Source organism: Passer domesticus, chromosome 3, assembly GCF_036417665.1.
Source record: "Passer domesticus isolate bPasDom1 chromosome 3, bPasDom1.hap1, whole genome shotgun sequence".
NCBI lineage: Eukaryota > Metazoa > Chordata > Aves > Passeriformes > Passeridae > Passer > Passer domesticus.
The window spans coordinates 63,856,039-63,881,025 of NC_087476.1; the positions used below are offsets into that span (position 1 = coordinate 63,856,039).

Consider the following 24,987-nt stretch of genomic DNA (forward strand, 5'->3'; position numbering starts at 1 on the left):
TTTTTTACGCTGTTGTAGTTATTTTGATAGAACTGTTAAATTAGTCATATTGTGAAGTGAAAGTTCTGCATTACCAGCTCAGCTGTGTTCCAGCATCTGTGATGCTGTTATTTGCTGCCAGGTTGAGTACAAATGGACAGCATAGGATTAAAATCAGCCAGAGTGCAGCAGTACATCCTTTAACAGCCTGTCTGCCTGCTAGTATTGCAGTGGTGTTGGGGCTGTCACCATCACATGTTCATTCACAATTACAACCTCCAGTGGAGCTGAGTGTTTGGTTTTCCTGCAGCAAAGTTGAACTGAGATACTCCACTGACCAGGTTTGGCAAACATGTCAGGGACTTGGTTTAGTTTGGTTTAAATGCCTGCTGAATTGAAACATGAGGCAGTGAGACACTGCTGGCAGTGACTGCTGCTGTGGGAGGCTGTCACCTCCTCCTGGTTAGAGCATCACCTGCCTCTTGTAGTTCCCATTGCCACTTGATATTTTAACAAGTTTGCCAAGTTTAAAGGTGTAGTATGCTCTTGCTGGCTTTTTGTGATGATAAAGTTTTGATAAGGAGTTGGGAGTTTTTTCTGTCTTTTACAGATGCAGGAGCAAGCCAGTGGTAGTATCAGATTACTTTTAATGTTTGTTAAACAAGTAACTTCAGTTACTGGGATTTTTTCTCAGTGTTTTGTTGCCTGCTAGCTCATGAAAGAATGCTTTCTTCTTCTTTATTCATATCTGTAAAGCTGAGACTTGTCTGTGTGAAAAACGTAAAATTTGAAATAATAAATAAATCTATTTATACATTAATAGGATGTTGTGAACCAAGTTGGGTATTCTATTATCCACTGTTTGCTATGCTTTTTTCCAGCTTTCTCTTCCAATAGCTATGAGATTTAAATTTCCCTATATAAGGATGTTATACTAAAAAGAAAAAGATGCCAGAATCCTTGCAAACTGGGAGGATTCATTCTTTCTCATTTAGCAGTGTGAAACAAAGGCTGAATTGCTTTCCTTCTCTGCAAATTCTGGGCCGTGGGGAGCACTGAACAAGCCTTTGTGGCCTTTCGTGCCCTAAGTGACACAAGGACTCAGTCAATGTGGTGAATGGCTACTTACAGAGCCTCATGCAAGTGACTGGCCACCCTCATGCCCAGTTTTCTCTGCTGTGTCCAGCTCATACCATAACAGACATACCATCACATATCGGATTGCACCAGAAAAAGCCAGGAACTGGTTTGTTTTGAAAAGAAAAAGTAAATTTGATAGAATTTTTATTGCATATCTAAAAAAATGGGGGAATTCCCCTCTCCTTCCTTCCTTTTCTCTATGTGTTTTTAATGTCTTGTCTTACGGCTGAGCTTTTTTGGAGGTTTTGTTCATTTGCTAGAACAAGCCACGGTGATGTTGCAGAGCAGGGGAGCATCTCCACTTGCACAAAATTACTTCAGGTCTTGGATAAAGAACAGCTCTTTTGGTGCGTGTTTCTGTATGTGTATTGCATTTCTTGCTGCACATTCTCTGCATGTTGCATAGAAAACAAGCCTCCCTGCCTGTCCTCTTCTGGATGGGCCATGGAGGTCCAGCGCTTGGTCTCCTCTGCCTTTTCATGCATCAAATGCAAGAGTGATGTGGGTGAAGGGAGGGACGAAGAAGAACTTTGAATATGATGGGTCAAAAGATGTTAGTGTTGGATTGTTATAAAACGCTCAAGTGAATCACTAAAATGAATATTAAGGTTTTCCTGAGTTTACTGGCTGAAAGAAAACATTTGGCTAGCCTGTCTGCTCACTGTTAGATGTGAACCTGCTGCAAGGAGGTGCTGGTGGTGGGCATTTCATTCCTCTCTGCCAGTGAGCAGTGAAGAAGCTATGTGTGGTACTCAGGAACACAAGGAAGGGGTGGTGAGGTTTTGGTATTGAGCTCATTAACACCACTCAAGTGCATCTGGAGGAGTGTGAAAAAATAGAGAGCTCAGAGACATGTTTTTTATGGCTGGGGCAAGGGAGCATTTGCTGTAGTTAAGGAGGTAGAGCAACATAAATGCAAATTCACATGTTTCACGTGAAACAAGTAAGTTTGGAAAGCTTGTGGCTGAGGATAGTGGTTAATGGTACACTGAATAGGCTCTTCAGTGTTTAATTTGATGAAAGCTTCTGCAGTTGATGGATGCTGGGTACAGTATGTTTCCAGGTCTTACTGCAAGTTGCTTGTGAAGTCAATAAATGGGTTTGAGTGCTGTAAGAAAATCAGATCAGATTATAGTGGAAACATGGTAACGAGAATCTGAAGCTCCACAGAAAGGACATCCTTTAAAGGAAATGGTTATGAAAAGTCTGATAGATTACAACAGATTTTTAGCCCTCTTGCTTCCCTGCCCTGATCCAGTCATTGACAAATGCCTGTGTTGCTTGATTTTCAAGATTTTCAAACCTCTGCTTAGACACAGTTGTAGATCAGCTCTGCTTTTTTCACCCATCCAGGGCTACTTGCTCCATCCTATGGGCTGTGATACTTAAAAGGTGCTCATTCTCTGAAGTACATCACTTCAGCCCTCCACTCTCAGTTGCTTGTGCAAACATCTCAGAGGTAAAGCAAACTTGCGCTTTGCTGGCATTGGAGCTGGTAGCATATAAATCTGGTTTTTTCATACCTTGTAGTGTTAATAAAAAAAGACATGTTTAAAATAATCCCAAATGCCAATAGGCTTAGTGACATTTAAGCATGAGCGATGCTGTCAGTCCATCTGCAAACAAAAGCGGTACGTCTTAATTTGTCTAATTACACTCTAACATGCAGGCCAGCTGCTGCTGTGAACAAAAGCGGTTGATCACACCATTTTATTAATTGCATATTAATTGCCACATTCATGTTAACCATATGGGAGACAGTGGAGTAGAGTGAAGGCTACTTACTGATGGAAAAGAGAAAATGAACTGGCTGAGTGGTGTCTGCAGAGGACAAATCTTAGAATGACAGAGTGCCTGGAGCTTGTTGATGTGATCTGATTTTTACAATCAGTCTGGGGTTTTTTTTCACCCATCTAAATTACTGTATTTAAAAGTGAGAGGGATTTGAGTAGAAAGGATTGCATCTTGCATGGTGACTGCATACTTGTGAAAATACTACTGTGCAAGTTGGTATTGAATTTGTTTGGTAATTTGCAGAAGGCAGCCCTGCTGGCACGTGGCCATGTGCCTTTGTCTCCCTGCTGTGCTGATGGATGCACCTGCGCTGACTGGAATCACTTCTCGTAGGAGCAAGGCTGGAAGATCCAAGAGGAGTACAGAACTTGCTGGGTTTTATATTTTATGCAGTTTTGCTCCAAGTATGTAGTCTTTTTAGATAATGGTAGTAAGTCTTGAATAGAACTGGATTTCTTAGAATGAAAAATAAAAACCTTTAAATAGGTGGATTAACTGGTGTAAAATAGCCTACAGCAGAAAGCAGACGGCCTGGCCCACTGCATTTATCTGGCATCAGATTACCTAGTGGGATATTTAATGATATTTAATTTATCTTCTTGAAAGTGAGACTTCAGAAAAATACCCTCAGCTTCTTTTCTTTTTTTCTCTTTCTTTTTGCTGTGTGGAGGCAGCAGCCACTCTCAGCAGATGCGCAGCAGTTCTATCAGGCAGCAGGTGCAGGCTGGAGTAGACATGAAGTGATTTCTGTCCTGTCCCCCCCAGACTGACATTATCACGGTCTGTAGAGCATCTCCTTCAGCAGGGCTGTGGGGTGGCTGTCTCCTGCCTCTGAGCAGCACTGCCCTGCAGGTGGGTATGTGCAGCAGGGACAGATTATATGATACAGGCAAAGAAAGCTTAGTGGACTGAGACCTAAAAAAGTCCTCAGGGTCTACCTTGCGTTTATTTCTCTGCCTTCCCCTTAATTTCTCTTCAGAAAGGAAAGCAAAGATCCATGTTACAATTTGTAAGCCAAAGGGTCAGCGGGTTTAGTAGGAGGAAGGCTCAAGGGCAGCTCTTCGCTTTCTTAGAAAAGAAGTAATGAGTTAATAGCAGATCAAATAGAAATATGTCTACTGTGAAGTAAAGTGCACAGCTGGACCTGGAATCTGCAGTGATTTAGAGAACTCAGTCTTGTCAGTTGATTCAATATTTTTGCTTGGCTTTTCTAAAATGAATATTTCAATGTTAAAGGCTTAGTCCCACCTCATTGCTAACAGATAACATTTTGCTTGCATTTTCTGTATCTCTCAGAAGAGTTGGTATTGAGAGAAGTTGGCTAGTTAGAAAGGAAGAGGGTTGGAGCCTTTGTTTATATTAATATATTGTTCCTAAAAAGCATTTTTTAAACTCTATGGGAAGACACAAAAGGAGACCAAGGAGTCACACAGTTAAGGAATTGCCAGTAAGCAGTTGAGAGGTAGATTGGATCTGATCTAACTAAGAATGTGCAGTGCAAACCAAACAGTAATGGTGACGTTCTTATGCCTAAACAGAAATTGGGGCAGAGGAGTTGTTGTGGGGTTTTTTTAATAAGAAAAATGCTTTAGGTGGCTCATCTCAATTATGTCTCAATTGGGGCTGTAATACACAGCAGTGTGGAGTCTGGGGTTATAGAGATAAAGCGTAACTGGAAAGGTGCAGCTTGAATTTCGGATTGCAAGCAGCGCCTGCCATTACAGCAGTTACAGAAACAGCGCCTGGTGTGTGACCTGACCACTTCTGACTTGGAGTCATTGGAGGAGAATAAATGTGAAACCCCACGATGCCATCTCTCCAGTCCCAGCTTAAGGGTACTGAATCAGCCTCCCCGTGTCTTCCCCGCTCGGGTCTGACCATTACTGATTTAAAGGCCAAATTCCCCAATGCTCTGCTTGTGCCTGTTAGGCTGCACTCCTGGCATGTGCCTGGAAACTATCTCACTGTACTGGGGGCTGACTAGATCACCAGTGATCCCACCAGCTGAGCACGAACTGGTGTTGCTGGAGAAGATACAAAAAACTTCTAAATGGTATGGTTGAAAGACAAGTCTGTGCTGCCTTTTCCGTGGCAATACTCAGCTAGCCTCTCTGTGTGAGGTTGGTGGCCATGTGCTGCTCATCCCAAAGGTCTCATTCCTTGTCATTGCCCAAAGACATCAACAGAAGTTTATAAAACCATTTCTGTGAGGTTTTGTGATGTGTTCCAGGAAGGAGTAATTAAACCTGGAGCTGGGTAGCATCTCCCAAGTAGGTTTGGCACACCTCATGAATGATCCTTTATAGCTGTTCTCAGTGTCTTTTAACCAACCTGGCCCTCCTTCTGTTTGTCAGACACGATGCTATTGCCACAAACATGATGCTGTGGCTAGACCAGAAACAGTGGCCTGCTGTTTGGGGGGAGCAAGCAGGTCCCCAAGCAGATGCTGGTGGCAATGTTAGGGTAAATAATTAATAACATCAAAGGAAAAGACAGTCCCTTATGTCCAGTAGTTGAAGGTGAGCAGTTTTTTTTTTTTTCCTGGGTATGATGCTAACCTGTTTCTGATAGGTTTAATTAATCCAAAGAGAAGAAAGATGCTAATTACCCTGATTATAAAAGGAGTGTTTTCACTGCCTTATAAGAATGCAGTGTTTTAATTTATTTCTTCCTGGAGTGGGTGTGTGCTCTGTACAGAATATTAGACATTGTGGATGTGTCAGGTATACTTTTAATGGCTGTGGTTTCAAGTATGTTCTTCACACTAGCTATGGTTGAAAAACTAAGATGTAAATTGAGTTTTGGTGTGCATCAGCTTAGACAATTCCTTGTGTGATGACAAAGCAGGGATCCTGTTAGGTGGTGCTTTTGTCTAAGGTGAATTGGAATTGAAGTTTTTTAATGCTGCATCAGAGCATCCTAAATGGGTGCCAAAGTCAAGACTACTTGTGCCATTATCCATCAGCATGGGAAAAAGGAATTGCCTTTTCATGCACATCCCATACCAGTTTTGGGAAAATACTGCTTTGGTTTTATTGACTGGTTTTCCTAAAGGTTTATTCACATTGACTATGATCTCCTATGTCCTTTATGTTTAAATGGAAACTTCTACTCCAGGGGTCAGCCCTGCACTGGAGCTGGTGTAACGTTTCACACCTGATTCTTCCAGAATTCTAAGACCATGCTTCTTCTTTTTTCTGACTGACTAATAATGAAAAATGCTCTCCTGTTTCAATTCTGTAATAGCACATATGTCAGTAATTAACAGTCTTCTGAACCAGTGTTTACCTCACAGTTGAATTTGGAATATTGTGCACAGTGTTGAAATGCAGCTGCTGGGATACACAGTAGTTTTATCAATTATCTTGGGGTGGCAGGGTTGTTTGCTTAGTAGTAGTTAACGATTGGTATTTCTTTTCCTTGTTCCTCTGTTGTCTAAACAGCTACTGGGAAGTTTCAGGAATGAAACTTAGCTTATTTTACACCGCCTGTGGTCTGTTCAGAGCTGAAGAGGCACTGATGGTGCTATAGCTGTCCATTTTCAAAGGTTTTCAGATACAAATAGTGAACGTACTCAGAGAAATTATTTTAAAACTAGCCTCGGCTGTCTCGAGTTTTGTATTTACACTTCTACTTCAGCTCTTCCAACAAAATGCAAGCTTTTCTGCAGTTTATATTTTGTGCTTAGAGGGGAAACCAAAGATACCAAAAGAGACATTTTTACATTTAAGAATGGTATCTTTCATTAGAAATAGTGTATGTTAAACCCCTTTCTGTGTTACAGCTTTTCTCTTTGGTTGGTTTTATGAAGCACACAAGGATTAACACAGCAAGGAATAACTAGTTTTTCTAAAACAAGAAAAAATGTAGGTATCTGCAGTGGGGATCCTGAAGGAAAAGCAAGGGATCTACTCCTTTTCTGTCTGGCAGGAAATGGAGGCAGAAATTGAAGAGTGAAAGCAGGAGGGGAGAGAATCTGCATTTTAAAATATTTTATGGACTACATTTTGATGAAGAACATTGTGATTCCTGTTGTTTGCTTGTTGCCCACACATACTTATTTATAGAAACCATTGCCACAATGTGCTCAGTAGTGCTTCCTGAAGATGCTTGGTGGCAAGGCACCTGTATCACTTTAGCATCACTTAAACTGTTAGATGCATTTTGCCAGCTACTCGAAGAAACACAACTATTATTCAGGAATTATTGCTGATCCACTATGGCATGTAGTGAGGCGTGGGCCTCTAGATTAATGTGTATGATTAATAACAGATCTCTGAAACTTTTAATCAAACCAGTGCTAATAAAAGCTTATGTTGGTATTCACATTAGAAGTTTTGAAAGTTCAACTGATTAACAGTATTAGTCCGTTCATTTGGTTTTATTGAGGACTTCTGATAAGAAGATGCTGACCACACAAATCCAATCTTAAAAATAAGATTTCAAAATCTGTTGGTATTTGATCACATCTGAGATCCATATGCCCAGGGTCAGCTAAAGACTGTCTCTGGAGATTCTGTGGTACAGATTTTGGTGCAGTTGTTTCCTTAGACATTGCTGAATCTGGCAGTAATGTATTTATTAGGTCACTGTTACAGGAACTCCATGCCTTACTTTAGTTTGGAGACCTTTATTTCAGGGCAGATTGTGTCTTTAATTGGAACACACCTGGGTTTTTAGATTTCATCAAAAATCTTAGGGCTTTAGGAGCAATAGCAAATGTCCATTTATTATTTGTGAGCCTTTACTTTTACTCATCATTTTAGTATTGTGTTATGCAGATAACATTTTTCAGGTAAAATTTTTGAAAGTTTCTAATGAACAAAACTTTTACTCAAGTTGCTGTGGAAGACAGTAAATGAGTGCTTGAAGCTTGATTTTGGCATGAGCAGTTGTGTGATTCTGTGCAGGTTGGTATTTTCCAAGGAGCTTAACTTTTTTCATTTATAGGGTGTAATAGTTCTTAGGAAACTGTAGAATGTACATGCCTAAATTTAAGAGAGTGTGCCTCCAATCTTAAATGAGACCCACCCAGAATTTATTGAGAGTCAGCAGAAAGCCAAAAAAAGGGAAGAATTTGTAACTCCTTATACCAGGATAATCCATATATAAATAAAAGCATGCCAAAGATCAGTGTTGGGCAGGGAGGCCAAGATAGGATACAAAAATTCTTTCTTGTGACCTTTAAATAAGTGGAATGAGTGGGGAGCATGTCCCCTTTGGGAAATCCATAAGGAGAATGCAGACTGGATTAGTTGAAGATGTCTGTTGGATATTAGTGTGGATGCCCAAGAGCACAGCTGCCAAAGATGAAATTACTAGGAGACTGTTTGGGACAGAAGTTCAGAAATGGAATTTTTGCAGTCTGCTTTTGTTGGTTTTGCTCCTCGTGCTATAGGATGATTCAAATGAGAAGACTTGCAGACTTGTCTGCCTGGTATTTTTTCCATCACTGATTCAGAAGAAAATTATTTTCACTGTTGTGCATTTTTATTAGTAAGAGCCAAGATTTTGTAGACTAATTTACTTGCAGACATTACTTTGCCCAGGCATTTTTGATCAGTTCTTTCGGATAAGCCATAGCACAGGAGCATTCAGGTGGATTGGGTATTTAAATTGAGAATATTTCCTGTGACATCCTGCAAGGGTATTATTCCCTAGGGAATGAGAAAAGTTCTCATCTGAGATCTGAAGTTGCCTTAACTGGGGTTCAGAAAGGGCCAAAGGAAAAAGGATTGTGCTCTGCAATTTAAAATAAAACAAAATTGCACATTCACAAAACGTTTTGTGTTCTCTTGAGTGCCATTACTGTGTTGGGAGATGCTCTAACCAAAAGAATCTGCTGCTTTGTCTGCCGGCAGCCCTGCCCAAATGCTGCCTTTTCTCTCTGCCGATGTGTTTGCATGATAGAGGATCCTGTAGAAAGATGTTTTGAATTGTTAAAGAATGAATTAGCTTTATTGTGCTGTGACCTAAATAGGATCATCAGATCAATCAGTCTGCTGCTTTTCTGTCCTCTCTGGCTTAGGTTGTGCTGCTTCTCCTTCTCATCTTGCTCCCTCTTCCCTCTGCCCCCGCCGGGCAGCCCCTTTCCCAGAGCCTGCAGGCATAATCCTTTATGATCTTGGATAAAGGAGGGCTCAGCCGGGTATCCTCTTTTCCAGCAATACCTGCCCGGTAATAGCCTGCGCCGGCCCAGGCTCAGCCCTGACTGCCTGCCCCTGCCCTGGGGCATGGATCCTTCTTGGTGTGCTGTTGTGGCGGCTTTAGGATAAAATAATTTATCTTCTTTGTTCCCTCTCCCCTGTGCATTCTCCTCCTCCTCCTCTTCCTCCTGATCCCAGGTTTAATGGATTGTAATTTCTCAGTAGCCGGGGCAGTATTGCTTCACCGAGGCTGAGGTTGCCTTGAAAGAGGCCATTGTGAGCGAGGGGAGCTGAGACGGGAGGGCAGCTGAATGCGGTGCCGCCTGGGACGGCCTTTGTGGAGGCAGCACTTTTGTTCTCCTGAAAGATGCCGGGACAGGGCCAGCCGGGATGGGATCTCGGGGAGGGAGAAACCCGTTCTGACCATGAATTACTGACTCCTGTGCTCTGCAAGGAGTCCATTTAGGCACCAGTGAATGGTTAACATCATGGGTGAAGGTGACCAGAACAGACACAAAGCTTGGGTGTGAGTTTTGAAAATACCGAGGCATTTGGCTTTTCTGATGTTTCTTCATGATAGAAATCTCACTTAGAAGTAAAAGTGGGTGGTCTTGGTCTGAGGCAGGCAGGAGCCGTGTGAGTTTAATAGCTCTCCTCAGTTTCGGGCTTGCCCTGCAGGTGCCTGGGTGCTCTGTGCAGCCTGGGGAGGGGGTGCGTGGGGGTCACTTCCATAGCTGCGCCCCTCTGGGCACCACAGCTGCTCAGAGTGGGTGGTGGGGGCGGCAGGGAGCAATCCCGAGCATGTCCTACACGGACACATTCCTGCAGACGTGCTGGAAACAACTGCCCTTCAGCAGCTTCTTCCCTGCAAGCTGCTCTAGGATGGCACGGTGGAAACTTATTTAGAGCAACCGAGTGACGTGTCTGTAAAAGCAAAGGCATCGATTTAATTGTTTGGAGTACATCTGCTTGCCAGTGTTTCCACTTTCCCTTTTGTGCATTGAACAGAGACTCACTGGAAGGGCTCTCACAATGCAGTTAGTTCCCAGCTCAGTTGGACAGTTTTACTATTTTTTCCCTCAGTTGTTTAATGGAGGATCTTTCCATTGGCCAGATAAAGTTGCTAAGGCCTGCAACTTGAAGTTTAGTTTTTGAGATGATGGTACATTTTAGTAGTTTGATGCATCATTCCCTTAATGAACTTGATATATCATGTGTGTTTGGCTTACCTCTCCTTCATGAAAATAAAGTGGTAAAATTTGTTTTCTTTTGAGGGAGGGAGCTAGAAAACATTGGTTTAGCTACTCTTGTGTTTCATTTGTTTGGGTTTTTTAAAACCTAAATACTTCCTAAATTTTGTACTGCACGTATATGCATGGGCTGGTGATTAGGATGAGAAGCTAATTCTCACTGCTTCCAGTGTCCCTGTGGACAGCTGCCCCTGGGGCTGTGCCGGGCAGCTGCTCTGGCTCTGGTTATGAGGGATCCAAGAATGTCACTTTTCAACATTTGTCTTTTTATAAAGCAGCTTTTTCAGTGGATTTTGTGCATTGGTGCTAAGGTTCAGGCCCATTGGGTTGTGAAGGGGGGCTAGACACAAGAGCCCCTCTCCCCCAGGGGCTGGCTGGAAGTATTTCCGTGGAAGCTGAATATTTCCAGATTGTTTCCCTGGCGCCGATGTTTTATGCTGCTGTGACTGTGGAAGGGTGGCTGTCCCAGATGGCTGTCGTGGAACAGGTCATCTGGAAAGCCCCTCTAAAGAGGGGATAGGGCAGGGAGGGGAGTGAAGGAATGGCTACAGCGTTTCAGGCATGCCACGTGCAAGCAGCCACTCTTCTTTACTTCTCTTCTGCATGTATGTGGCCTCTGCTAGAAAATTAGAATCAGTTGAACCACTCAGGGATTAAAAACTATTATAGTTGGACTAAAAAAAGCATTTTGCTAATGAGTTCATTACACAGTTGTGATTTTGAGGATGCTGTTTGACACTGCAACTTGTGCCTCTCAGTTTCTTTGCTCCAGTCCACCACTTTTTAGGAAGAAGATTCTTCTGAGCCAAACTTTGTGACCAGTCCCATCCAGTGAAGTGAAGTGAAAAATAACATTTACTGAACATCTTTTCCATGTTTTCTGTATTCCTTGTGATATTCCTGATTCCTCTGTATTTCTGTGATCCTTATGTGGCAGCAATTGTGATCCTTGCTTCTAAGGATGTGATAACTCAGGCGGTAGGTTAATATTAACTTGTCGAAGGTGGAGTAGCAAATGTGTCACAGAGCAAGGTCTCCCCTGTCTCCTGCTTGTCTCTGAGTCATTTGCATGTAAAAACTGATAACACAGTCTGCACACCTACTGTTCATGCTGGGTTTATCTAGTTTTAACAAGCTTTTAAATTTTATTCTGTCAAGTTAATTTTAAGTGGGTTTTTGTTCTTGTTGGTTGGTGGGGATTCTTGTGAGTTTGTCTGCCGGATTGGCAATGTTTGAGGGTGAAGTCCTTTATTTGTTTGTGCAGTGGCTACAATATGCATTTTCTCAAACTTCCCCATCTTTTCCTTTTCTTCTCAGTGTAGGGAGGCTAAGTGCAGAGGAGTGTAGGCATTTCACGCTTTGAGTTCTCAGAGAATTGCTATTAGATGAGAGTTTTCTTGAGACAGGAAAAGCCTTTACAAAACGCTGGATTGAGACAACGTGATGAATTTTATGAAGTCAGTGGGTTTGTCTCAGGTGGAGAAGAGGTTTTGTTTGTTGTTGGACTAGTGCAGAGTCTCAGAGATGCAGATAGGAGTAGCCAGACGGTGTTTCCTTTGGGGTAGTCCCTCATGATAGCCATTTTTGATGTCTGACCTCTTTAACTGCATGACCTGAGGGTAGGTGGAGGCAAGGTCGGGGTGGTGAGGGGAATGAAAGGCAGACATCAATTAAGGTATTGTTTGTTGCTGGGTTTGAATGTCTGCCTCCATGCTGAGATCCGGGATAGAGGACAGTGGTCAAGTGCTTGTTCTAAGGCAGGTGAAATGCTCCAGGATGGGTTGAGGATCCAGTAACAAAAAGAACACTGCACTTAGCCCGGGGTGAATTGAAAAGGATTCTAAGCTGCCCAGAGTACCCAGGATCATGTTGATTCACAGTGGCTTGACCATGAAAAGGTAACAAAGTCTTGCTTCTGAGGGCTTGCATGGCTCTTCTGAGGTTCCATAAAAACCTTTGGAAGAGGCTGTCTCACTTCAGCAGCCCAGACCTCCATCACTGTATAGCTTGAAACTCTCTCCTTTCCCTGTGCTCCATTTTGTGCGTGCTAAGGAAGTGGCACACGTAGGAAGAGGCACTTTCTACATCCTAAAAAAGATTGACACCACACTGGAAAAAGAGTCACCATCTCCTTGGCTTGCCTTCAGATAGCAATGTAGCTGGAGTTAGAAATGGAATCGCTCTAAACTCACTCTAAATTCACTGTCAGTGTGTGTCCTGCAAGCATGCATTTAATGGTTTGTGGATGGCAAATGTCTGACAGTGATATTACTGTATATTTAATTCAACGCCAGTGCTAAATAGTTACCTTGTTATCAGAGTTCAATGCCAGAGTCATTTTTTGTGTAAAGTACTTGATGGAAATCAGTGCAAAAAGCAGAGATGCCTTCCCTGCCATTGCTGCCATGGCACCATGGTCTTCTGTCCCTTTGGCAGAGCTGAGCCAGTCAAAATGCCTCTTGGACCAGCAGCTGCTGGAGAGACCTGCTGCTCGTGGTAGTTTTGATGTCAAGCTCATGTTGCAATTGCAAAATCTCTGGATTTGGAAAATTCTGATGAAATATTGATGGTACTGTGTTCAGACAATGATGAACAGATTTCATTTACAGTCTGTTCTTCGCAGTGTTGGGTCTCAATTGTTTGGTGAAACTTAGAAGTTCCTGTGGAGCATCTGCTTTTACATGCTGTGCTCCAGAGGCTGCAGCCTGCTGCAGCTTTGGGGTCAGCCTGAGCCCCCCGCTGCTGGCATTTTTCGTTTTCCTGAGGAAAAAAAAATCCTTTTCATTGTTAACTCGAGGGGGTTTCCTAAGCTTGCTTTGTGAGGGAGGGCTTGCTTCTTGAGCCTGAACATTGTGCAAAGGGCATGCCCTGCTGAGCACATTCATTTGGTGCTTAGAGTTTTCTCTTTAACTTCTGCAAAATTGCAGTTCATTCCTAGGAAGGATGGCTGTGGACCTCTGTACAGATGCATTTTTTTAAGACATGAGGATAAAACGCGCATCTCAAAAAGCTGGGCTGTTTCATCTCCGTGCACAAGTTTCGTTTGATGAATAACAGAATCTCTATTAGCCAGAAATAACTCGATTTTGTTTTCCATGTATCTGGTCTGAGATGACGCTAATAAGAATAAATTAGGAGTGCAACTGAATAAAATTCAATATGTAAAATTAGTGTGCTGATGTCTCAGGCAGTGGCAGTGACTGCGGGGGGAGCAGTGGGACTGGAAGGGGAGGCAGTGCAGAGGGGAGGCAGTGTAGCGGCCAGCTGAGGCGCAGCTCTGGATCCTTGATAAAGTGGGAGCAAGAGGGTGAAAATAAAAAAAGGGGTGGTGGGGGAGATGGGGGAAGGATGGGAGCGGTGGGAAAGCGGAGCATCCTGATTAGCACGAAAATGCAGCACTCATTTGCAACTGGAAGGAGGCCGGGGCCGCCGGGGAGGTGCGGCGGGAGGGGGCGGGGGCAGGGAAGGTGCCGGGATCTCCGGCTGCTCCGCCGGCACAGCCGCTGGAGACATGGGAAGGAGAGCAAGCACCTGCTGTCTCGGGACTTTCTGGAGCAGCCCATCTTGGAGAGCGGAGGAAAGGAGGGGAACAAGAGCGGAGTAACTGCTGTGGACAGCAAGGAAACCTTTTTCGTCCTGCGCAAAGGAGAATAACAGCTGGGGTGCTTTTTTCTCCTGCTTGTTGGAAGTGCCTGTTTCCAGCGGACAGGGTTACATGCGAGGAGGAGAAACTCAGGCTAAAGAATTGTAAATTATTTCGTCTGTCAGAAAGATCTAGACACATTTAAAGTGATTTCAGAAAAAAAGGCAGAGGGGAGAAACGCGGAGAAGAGAAATTTGGTGTGCAGAGTTTGAACAGGTTTAATCTAGCAGTCACCTTTCTGCAACTCCTCCTTTTTATGGGATTTCAATTTCAGGATCGCAGTTCAGCACCTTGAAAATGGTGGTTTTCATCAACACAAAGCTTAAATCTCTCATGAAACTTTTCAAGAGAAAGAGTAAGTATAGCTCTGTTTGCTCACTCTGCTTTCAGGAGGCAGCCCAGTTCTGAAGGAAAGTGCAGGTCCCGTCGGCTTTACTTCTGCTTCCTGCAGCCTCTTTTTAAGCTTTTTTTCTTTTTATCGTTGTGGAGTGTGTGGAGGCAGCCTTGTGAGGGTCTTTAGGACCTCTGCTTTGGGACACAGTGGCTTTGGAAGTGCTTTGTCACGGTGATACTGAAGGAGCCAAAGTTCTCGGCGTGAAATGGGCAACTCGGTGACAAGGCAGGGTGTGCCGGTGTGTCGTGGTGTGCTGATGGTTTGTCAGACATCTGTCTCTGCTTATGCAGCTATGGGCTTGTATCGCTGAGGTATCTACCTAAAGTTTGTTCTGAGCCAAGGTTTGTTTTTTAAGATGTTCTGGTTTCAGAGTGGCTTTTCAAATCATGTTGATCTTCCTTTAAATCATGAAGGACAGACAAATGAGGCTAGAGAGAATTATTGGCAAATGTGCACACCACTTCTCTTGACTAGTTTTGATGACCATTATCGATCTGACGAGCACTGAACCTTAATTTTGCTGGGCAGGACAGCAGCCAGACAGTGGGTTTGGCGGCAGGTGTTTCCCTCCTCCTCTTCCTCCTCCAGCCTTACCCACTCCCCATCCGCCGGTTCGGCCAGGGAATGGTGTGGGTGTCTTTCACTGACTTTAAGTGTCACGTTTTCTGTTAGATGGGGGTGATTGATGCTGCAGTCAGGGAGGTGATGACTTCTCCGTTTTTCGTGATTTAGGTTCGACCTCTGGTGAGCAAGAACGGGGAGGGTGGGCACAGGCTGAGTGTGTATCTGCCCTTGTTGGAACCAGTATGTCTTGGGAGAAGGGGGCGGGATGCAGGACCAAGACACGGATATGAGGACACCCATTTTCAGACCATTCGAGGTCTGAATCTAATCTGAAATAGGAGAGGGGAAGCAGTTAACAACCTCCCCCTCTACCTCAAGTCTTTTAGGAAAGAACAGGCTTTAGGCTTTAGCTCTGTTTCGAAGCGAGAGGCATAGCTTATTTTCCTTACGAATACCAATTGTTTCCATCTGAAATGATCCCAGTAGTGTTAAGGAAAGGGTAATTTTTCAAATGACAGGAGGCTGTTGCATCCTTTTTGCTTCTCAGTTTTACATACCACCTCTGCTATCACAAGGGCATCAGACAAACCACAAAGTGATGCCACAGGCCGTGCGGCAGCAAAGGGAGGATGTGGAGCTGACAGCGAGCCTGGGGCAGTGGAGCAGTGGCGGCAGGGCAGGTGCTTGGAAGGCAGCACATCTGTAGTGGCTTTTTCTGCTTTGGGGAGCTAAAAAGCAGGGATGTGCAGCATGCTAGCTAAAGGCCAAAGAGTGCCTGGGGGATCATAAAATATGACCGCCAGCTGCCCTTTTTCTGTTTACAGCAGGGTAGAGGGATGAGGCTGTTCAACTGTATAAGTTTTTATTGATGATAAACTCGAAACAAAACACAGTGGCTGTCTCTTGGGAAGCATAGATGATAAACAAATCTTGGCAATGTGTGCTTTGGCTGTTTTATTGCTAGACTGTCTGAACTTGAGTAAGGTCTGTGTTTTATTTTCACGTTTGTATTGAGTGCAAAGAGGTGACCAGAGATAGCCCTCTTCAGTGCTGTTGTGCTGTGAGCAGTATTTGTCCATGGAGTTGCTTTTGTTTATATCTGCTTTCCACTCATGACAAAGGAACATAGCTAATTTATTTGCTTCACTGGAATCTTGTTTCTGGTGTGAGAAAGCAGGAGGTCAGACAAGGTTGTTTCCCAATAAAAATGAACCTGTTGTCATCTCTCATGAAGGCTGTCATATTCCCAGGGGCACCTTTGAGCTGAGCTATTCTGCACTGCACAGCACCTGCCATGATCAGGGAGTGGAAAACTGATTCCTTTTTGAAGAATGGGAGCTAGAGCGGGGGGGGGGGAACACAGTTGCAAGTTTAGAGTAAATAAAACAACAAATATAAAAATGGGAAGAGCAAAAGGTGTTTCCTACATAACTAATTTTAGAATAGAAATGTAAGGAAGGGTTTTTTAACTGTCATGGAAGTGAGGTTCTAAGGAGTATTTTGGTGGCAAACAATGCTTCTTTAATTTTTAGATGACGTGTGACAAACTTACATGTGGGATTTTGTGATAGAGCTATCTGCAATAACATCTCATTTTCTTATTCTTGTGTCTCTCTGCAGCTGTTTCCAACCTAGATGAAGAGAGTAGATGGACTGTGCACTACACTGCTCCGTGGCACCAGCAGGAAAATGTCTTCCTACCCTCCTCAAGACCACCTTGTGTGGAGGACCTGCACAGACAAGCCAAGCTGAACCTCAAGTCAGTGCTGAGAGGTAAGACACTGCTACTCTCACAGAGATGTCCTAAAATGACAGTACTTTTTGCCAGTCTTTGCAAACATATCCAGATTGCAGGATTTGCAAGTTTACTTGTTTTTCTGTACCACTTGTAGAACATTAGTGGGATTTTCCCCCTCAAATGAAGGGACAAGGGAAAATTACTTTGCTGTGAACACATGAGTAAATGTGTTATCTGACAAAGCACTCTAAAATAGAAAAGTGTCTCTTGGCCTGTTTAGTCTTTGGAGTATTTTCAAAATGGTACCTTCAATTTCAGTAAGTCCTGAATTAGTCCATTTGTGGAGAAAAAACGCGTTATGGGTGTTTCGTTTGGTGATTTCTTTTGTTGTTGCACAGTGTCATTTCCGGGATTCTGGCTGCTTGTGAGAACCTGTAAAAGGTGCTGAGGGCAGAAAGGGAAATGGGGAACAGGGCACTCACAAGGACTCCTCCAGCAGTAAAAGTGCTTGCTTGCAGAAGTGTTCAGCGTGTTTTTAAGGCTCAGTTTTTACCCACAGTACCTTCGCTGGGGCTGTACCTGTGCAGTCTGTCGTGCGAGGCATTGTGTTGTGTCAGTGCAGCCATGAGAACAAAGACAAGCAGCCAGCAAGGAGGCCTGCAGAATGTCTGTCCTTGGGCCAGACATAAAGTTTAAAATAACAGTATAATGTTCGTGTTCTGGAAAGGTTAACCTAGATTTTTCTTTACACTGGCTGTTTAACAAAGAGGGTTACCCTGCAAAGAGCCAACTTGTTCAAGTTCCTTTTTGTTTCAGCAGGAACTGCAAGTACTTGATACCTTGCAAAGTTAACCTGATTTAAAAGAATATTGTATTTTTTTATTTGATTAACGTGACATTTCTGCTTTTTAGACTTGAAGAAAACTTGATTTTGTATGTCTGAATAGAGAAGTGTTTGACAGCCATATTTGAGTTCTCTTGCCATTTCCCCAGTTAATTGATTTTCACTGTCTCTTACTAGGTGCTTTTTGTTATCATTTAATAGGGAAGTCTTGACAGCCAGTGTTATTGTCTCCTGCATGGCTTAGCAGATAGCCTGTGTGCCCTCTATACTTATTACTGGATTAATACATCTCTGCAGTTCCTTAGCTTTGAAACATTTTTTGTTCTCTTGCAGGCACACTTACCAGTCCTTTACAAAATAAAAATATTTATCCGTCCTTTACAAAATAAAAATATTTGCCTGCTTTAGATTAAAAAGAGCACTGATTGTTGTTAGCTTTCTCTGAACGTGAACCACTCACTCTAATATTTTTTCCTGTTCTCTGTTTTGGACTGTTAAAAAACCCCAAAAACCTGCACAGGCTTAAATGCACTGATTTTCTTGAGTTTGATCAGAAATGTTTGTACTGCAGTTTAATGTTCTGTTTAAACAAATCTATATCTAACATATTTGTGTGAAACCAAGTAATAGGTACTGCTTCCCCTTCTTACACACCTGGAGTTGTTTTGGTCTGGTGGGATTTTTCTCTGGAGGTGCAGCTCATTATAAAAAAGAAGCTATTGATTACTACTACAATTTGCTAGTTAGCCATTTGTGTTGAATAACCTGGCTTGTGTACATGATGTAGGACTGCTTGGTAATGAAGTGAGTTTCAGTTTCATGCTTTCAGGGTAGTAACTGAGAGGAGAAACTGTGATGATACCTTTGCCAGATGTCATACTGCTGACTTAGTGAATACAACTCTGCTATTTATTTATTTACTTATTTGTTTAACCTCAAGCTCTTTCCTTGAGCTGGGTTTTTTTTCCCCCTAAGTGCAGTTTTAAAATAACTCCTTGCTGTTGCCTGGAACTGTCCTGAGAAGCTACAGCATGAGTAGTATTAAGAGAGGCACTGAATGAAGTTTTATCAGTTTTACTGTGCTGTTCCTTCAACCAGCAGTGTGAAATCAGGAAGGCATTGGTGCCTTAGAGATTTGAGTTAGAAGTTCTGTATCCAGAGCAGAGTTTCATTCTGTGTAAAAGCAGTGTCAGAATTTTGACATAATTTTGACAACTGCTGAACGAACTGCTTTTCCACCTATTTCTTTAGAAAAAACAAAGTTTTCTAAAGCTTCTTTAATAGGTAGAAAGGAATTATGTGACCGTAAGGCAGAAGAGCTTGAAGTAGTCTTATGAGAAGCACCATTGGGTTAGCATGGGGCAGTTCTGCATGTCTTGGTCTCAGGATAAAGCTTGCAGTTTGCCGTCCTTTTGGTGTTTCAGGTTCTTTGGCTGGGGTAAACCGTGGAGCAGTAGGACAGCTGTATGTGACCTGACATGCTGTATGGGTGGTGGGGGAAGAATGACACTGGATGACAAAATGCACTGGATTCTGTGCAGAAAGTGGGATGAATCACTTTTGTCTCCAGAAAATGGTGACAACAAAGGGAAACTGGAAGGAAGTAGAACTAAAGCAATTAAGTCAGAAATGAAGCAGTATGTATGTACATCAGTAGAGAAATACGAGGGCAAAGGTATTTATATGCCTCCCCCTGTAAATTTTTGTGAAATTATGAAATAATTTAAAGTTTTTAAGAATAGTTCAGACAAGCACTACTCAGAAGGCATTTGTGTATATTTAAGCCTATCTTTAGAAGAGTTTGGGAAGGAAGAAAGAACCTCTGGTGGTCCCCTTGAACCTGATAATGAAGATAATGAAGTCATGAGGACTAAGTCAGCAGGTATTGTTCAGACCATCAAAAGACAGATATGAAAGTTTTCCACTCCTATTCTTGTTCATATTATGAGAGCTGATGTTGTTGGTAGATAGCAGCTGTAGCAGCTTCAAGACTATTTGTTTGTTTCTGCACACGAGTCTCCCCTGTAAATGGAAAAGGAAATATAAAACGGAGGTAACAAATAGTAATTCACATGTAAAGCACATTTAAATCACCTGTCAAAGTATCAAATGTATAAGTTATTTCAAAATAATTCAAGCAAAGTATTTCTATCAAGGTATTTTCACCCATCTAATAGTAACCAGATGGAATCCTGGCTAGCTTTTTAGACAGTCAGTGCAAGGGCAAACTGTGTAGGATTTTAACAGCAAATTCTTTACAGTGTGGGTCTAATAAAAAAAAAAAAATAAATCTAGTGAAATAAATAGAAAGTTGTCTGTTATTTAGAATAAACTTTTAAGTACCACTTAAGCAGAAGGTAATATTGCTACTTAAATTGGTTTAAGGATAAAAAGTTAGAGATATTAAAATAAATAGTATTTAACGTGTCTTGAGAAAATTAAGTACGCTGTATGCTGATTTCTGCATACTTGTTCAGGAAGCAGTGTTGTGTTTGGAGGAGGAAAAGATCTTCTTAATTAATTTTTGTGCAGCTGATTATTTTACTTTGTATATTATATATTGGTATGTCCCCTGCTTATCAACACCGTGGAAATGGATGCTGTATGTGACAGTAGATGTTGCATAGGGAGATATTTTAGGTTTTTCCCTATGAACTAAGCTTCTGTAATTTTGAAATTATGGGGAAATAATATGCTTTTCCTTTATGAAACTACTTTCAAGTATAAATGGTGAGATCTTTCATTCAAATGTGTTCATAACTGTGGTAAAGCTATTTTAGGCATGCAGGTGCTCTGCTGCCCTCTGAAGTTTAAAAAAGCAGTATTGTCCAGTAATCTGAATTAGAAAATGAAGCACCTGGAACCTGGAAAGTTTGTGAGGCATAGTCTGTCTGTTCTTGAGACATATAACCTATATGTAACCTATATTAAAATTTAGAGTTGTTATTGAGTAAAACCAATGGCTTGGTATATTAAACCCAGGCTGTGTTACTTCATTTTAAATGAAAGGTCTCAGTGGCTTAATATGATGGCTAGGGAGGAAGAGTAACTTCAGCTGCACTTCACAGTCATGGTACCATTGCAATTTGATTTAAATGTTTAGAAAATTATGCAGTTCTTGGGTTGTGGTGATAGATACAGTATTTCTTCTTAGTGTTTAGTTAGCATTGGATAAAGCAGACCCTCTGTTCTTTGGGGAAGGAGCCAGGACCTTGGAGTGTCTGCTGAGGCAAATGGAGTGGCACATACCATGCAAGATGCATGTTTTTTTACCCTCAGGGCCAAGCTGCTCTGGCTGGCCTTTCCTGAAACCCTGTCCTATATGGCCTTTTCCTGGTGTTTTCATGGGCACTTCAGAAAAAGGTGTCTCCCAAAATGCAGATGTTCAGATAGAAACAAAGCACTATTAACCACTGAGGAGTCTTAACGTGACTCTGTGCTTTGTGTCACTGTTGTGTGCTAGGAGCTCACGAAAACAGGAGATGAAGACGACAGATGGGAAGGAAGAGCTGGGGCTCTGCATGGGGCCAGGATCCTCAAATCAATCCTGTTCCCTTGCTGTGTGCTCTGCTCCAAGCATGAGGGACTACTCGACTTGGCTAGTCTCATGTTGCTAATGTCTGCTGAGTGTGTGAACTAGCCCTGAGAGTGTGGCCTGAGCAGTAGCAGAGCTGTGAGTTTGATGTTGTTCAGAGTGGCATTGTTTCTTAAGGCAGGCTGTTGTCTGTGCTGAAGGGCCCAGTGCCACATACTGCAGTGTTTCCTGCAGTGTTCTGGGCCCATAACGCCAAGAGGTTCAGTGGGTAGGGTAGCACTGTGGAACAGCTCCCATCCCTGACACACACAGTGCATTGACAGATCTGGCTCATGTATGGTCCTGTTTGAGGGACCAGTGTCTGAGGAAGTCTCTGAACTGCAGTGGTCTTCAGCTGGGAGCACAGATAGAACAGCTGTAGTACATAGCAGTGACACAAATATTTGGCAGTAAAAGTAAATTGAGACGAATCCTCATTTTGTGAAGTGTATTAGATTCAAATTGACAAGCAATAAGGCCTGAAGCATGAAGATGGGGAGGAGACACAGCACTGTTCTAAGTGTTGCTTTATTTAACTGCTTGGGGTGTATTTTAAGTGTGCCTGTTTACCTTCTGAGCAGGTTTGTGACATCAACAGTGTGTTACAGGTGGAGGTCCAATGTCCTAAAAGGAAAGCCTAAAGTTTAATCTGGAATGCATTGGCCTTGGATAATTTTGCAAGCTATGATGAAGTGAAGGAAGAGAAAAAAGAATTCGTACCATGTACCTGAACTCTTAGGTTCTGTTACTTTTGAACTATTCTAAATTCTCCCTCAGATGTGGATATATGTTAGTTTCAGTGATGGGAACCAGAGCAGGGCATCTATAGTGGAATTTCCAAGGGGCACTTGTCTTCCAGTTCCTGCAATTAGCAATGTAGAGCACTTTTGATTAAAAAAAAAAAAAAAGTAGGGGAGTGCAATCTCTACTGTTGTATGTTGTCATTTTTTTATGAGCTGGGAGACGACAGGCATAAAGGGCAGAGATGGAATAACTGTATTAATGTTAAAGGTCAGACACAGCTAGACTGAAATGATACCAGACTATTAGGAGATACCCAGCTCCTGAAGAGTGTTGTGGACACTCTGCACTGTTGAAGTTGCAGATGAGGAGCAGTGTCTTGTCACTGCCCAGCCTGGTTGTCCTTTCCAGCAGATAAGGAGGTGTCGCTTATGTACTGAGGAAGGTGTTGCTGTAAGTAGTGGGAACAGTCCACGTGCTGATTTTCATTCCCTTTTCAGTCTGTAACTGCTGAAACTTCCTGCATAACTGCCTGTACTTTGTGCCCTCCCCCCAGGGAAATTGTGTTGATTCAGGCTACGTACATAATATAGGGCTCGTTGTTCCAATGCCTGAGATGATTCATTTATTATCTCATCTTCAGAAGAGCTGGATTTGGCTGACTCTAGCTTCTGTTTGGCTTTGTTGGCCAAATTCAAGGAATGTATTTAAGCAGCAGTGATTGAAACACTTGATTTGTTTTCCAGAAGACATCTGGTTAGCATTGTCAAATAAAACAGGATTTAAGTAGTTAGTCATAAAGCCTCTATTATGTCTTGCTTCAAGACCCTCCAGACAGGTATGTGTTTAGCCTTTGTTTTCTCAGTGCATCTGCCAGATCACTGTTCAGATGAGCAATATTAGGGTCAGACCTACTAGTCGATAATCCTGCTGAGAAGATTATGGACTTAAAATAATCTTATGTTTCATTAAAGAGCTGCAAATAGGGGGAAACCACTTCATATTAATAATAGCTCTGGTTCAGGTTCAGAGAGATGTCAAGATGTGAACTCCCTACCAACTGGAAACCTTAATGAAGTAAAAGGCCATTAAAGGCTAGGAGTAGACCATATGTTCCTGAAAGGCCATGAAGCTATAAAATCAAAAAATAGAAATCAACCTATTTATCATTATTTTGGTTTAAATTGTGAAGTTACTATCAGAGCTTCTGCTCATGTATCCTGCTTTTTTTACTGTTACTGAATTAATTCACCGTACATCTGTTGATGGTTTTGGCCACGTTCCATACTCCAGCTGCCCTTTCTAATAAGGAATTTCAAAAAGGAAATACTCAAATGAAACAAAACAGAATTTGACCAAGAGCCGCACTGCATGTGTTTGAAAGCTGGTCTTGTGCTGCAAAATTGAGCTACTTGGAAGCATCTAGGTGGCCTATTTTTAGGTTTAGTTTATATAGTGCAGTGCTGAGTGTAAAAACATAGAGTGGTTATATGTAGATTGATTGCATGATACACATGAGCAGTGAAAGCAATTCCAGCGAAAGGGCTTAAAGGAGATAACATTTGTTTCAAAATAATACAGGTTTGTTTGTTTTTTTTAACTAGATGAATGTGTTTTTTTAGGCAGCTATAACTGATGGATTATTGAACCCATTTCAGATCCATGTCTTTAGTAAAAAGAATAAATTGAAACCCTTAACTCTCTGTAGCAGTTAAGTTTAAGTACTGGGTAAAGCAACTTCCATCACAAAGAATACTGAACTTTCAGTTGATTTCATTTTTGCTTTTCTTCCTCCTTACTCTCTTATATTTAGGATGTTATGTTGGCAGCATTTGAGATAGCTTTATATATAAAATGTCCTAGGAGAAAAAACAGTGAAAAACCCCTTTGTATTTTTATATTAGCTGTATTCAGTTGTCTAAGAAACAGCAAATATCCATAAAAAATGCTAGAGAAAAAGCAGGGAGTGTTATTTTAATGCAAGCATTAAAGATAGAAAAGGCAGCAAATACACTGTTATACTGAAGACATCTTGTCACCACTAAATGCAGTCGTATAAGGCACTTGCAGAAATTTAAATGAATTTGAGACAAACAGTGATAATTATTTTGAGCACTCCCTAGTGACAGCTTGTTAACAAATATAATGTGTCATGGCTGTTGCATTTTGGTGCCGCTAGAAAGGTTTTCCCTATTGCTAAATCATGCAGATCACCTGGGGAATTAAAGGTTGGTATTGAATGTATTTGTTTTTTGAAAACTCCAGGAAAGAAGGGAAAGATCAACATGTTTGCATTTACTTGACCCTGTTAACAGTATTTTGACATTTAAGAGTTCCTTTTAATTTGGATCCTTCTTAAATACTTGCATTTGATTTAGACCCTTGAAAATAAATCTGTGCAACGCTTTCCTGTAATGTTGCACTTCCATGCCCCATCCTTGTGCTGTTTTGTGTCTGCACAGCTGAGCCCTGAAGCTGCTTGGAAGGTTGGGCTTCTCAGCCCAACTGGCTTCCAGTTACATGGCAGGACATGCTTACCAACATGTGTGTGTGGGGGGCAAATAGACCTAACATAAATACATTTATTCACTTTCAGTAAGACTTCTTTAAAGTCACCATGCAGCATTCTTCTCTGTCACAGTCCAGCAGCCCTGTGTTAGTATTACCTTCATCCCATTGGAGCCCAAGTTTCTGGGTTAAGCATCTGTCCTTAAAAGCTACCTGTGTGGCTGGGCATGGCTACTTACTCATGAGAGAGAATATACAAAACAGTCTTTTAAAAAGTCTCATGGACCTTTCAAGTTCTTAGTCATCAAGTAAGACAGCAAAACTAAGTTTTACTGGTGGTCTTTTTGTTTGTTTTTCTACTTGCCATTTTAAATGGTGCTTTTGGAAGAAATGTGTTGGTACCCGTGCTCACCGTCTCTGGGTTTGTCTTGGGCTTTTCTGTAGGTAGTGATAAAAGATACAGAAATATCAGTATAAAACTGCATTCTGGGGCAAGGGATGGGAATAATAAGGTGGTTGGCTGGATTGACAAAGTCTGGTACTAGCCAGAGCATCTAGATTGAGCTGTTGAGCAACTGAGAAGTTTTTTCAGCTGGGTGGCAACAGTACTCCATCTGTTGAAATCCCTGACCCGTTTAAGTGGGAGTCTGAACAAAATGGTGCACTGAATAT

The 24,987-nt window shown here is 42.1% G+C and overlaps 1 protein-coding gene across 12 annotated transcripts in view; it reads left to right on the forward strand.

Moving 5' to 3' along the window:
• Positions 1–24,987, forward strand: part of NHSL1 (NHS like 1) — a 174,332-nt gene that overhangs the window by 108,326 nt on the left and 41,019 nt on the right. For 11 of the 12 annotated variants that reach the window (XM_064413529.1, XM_064413528.1, XM_064413530.1 and 8 more), the window contains exon 2: positions 16,531–16,683. In XM_064413529.1, the coding sequence (XP_064269599.1) occupies positions 16,531–16,683 (153 nt within the window). Of the gene's footprint in view, positions 1–13,791; positions 14,308–16,530; positions 16,684–24,987 lie in introns of those variants that run through there. The other variant, XM_064413524.1, reaches the window with a different exon arrangement.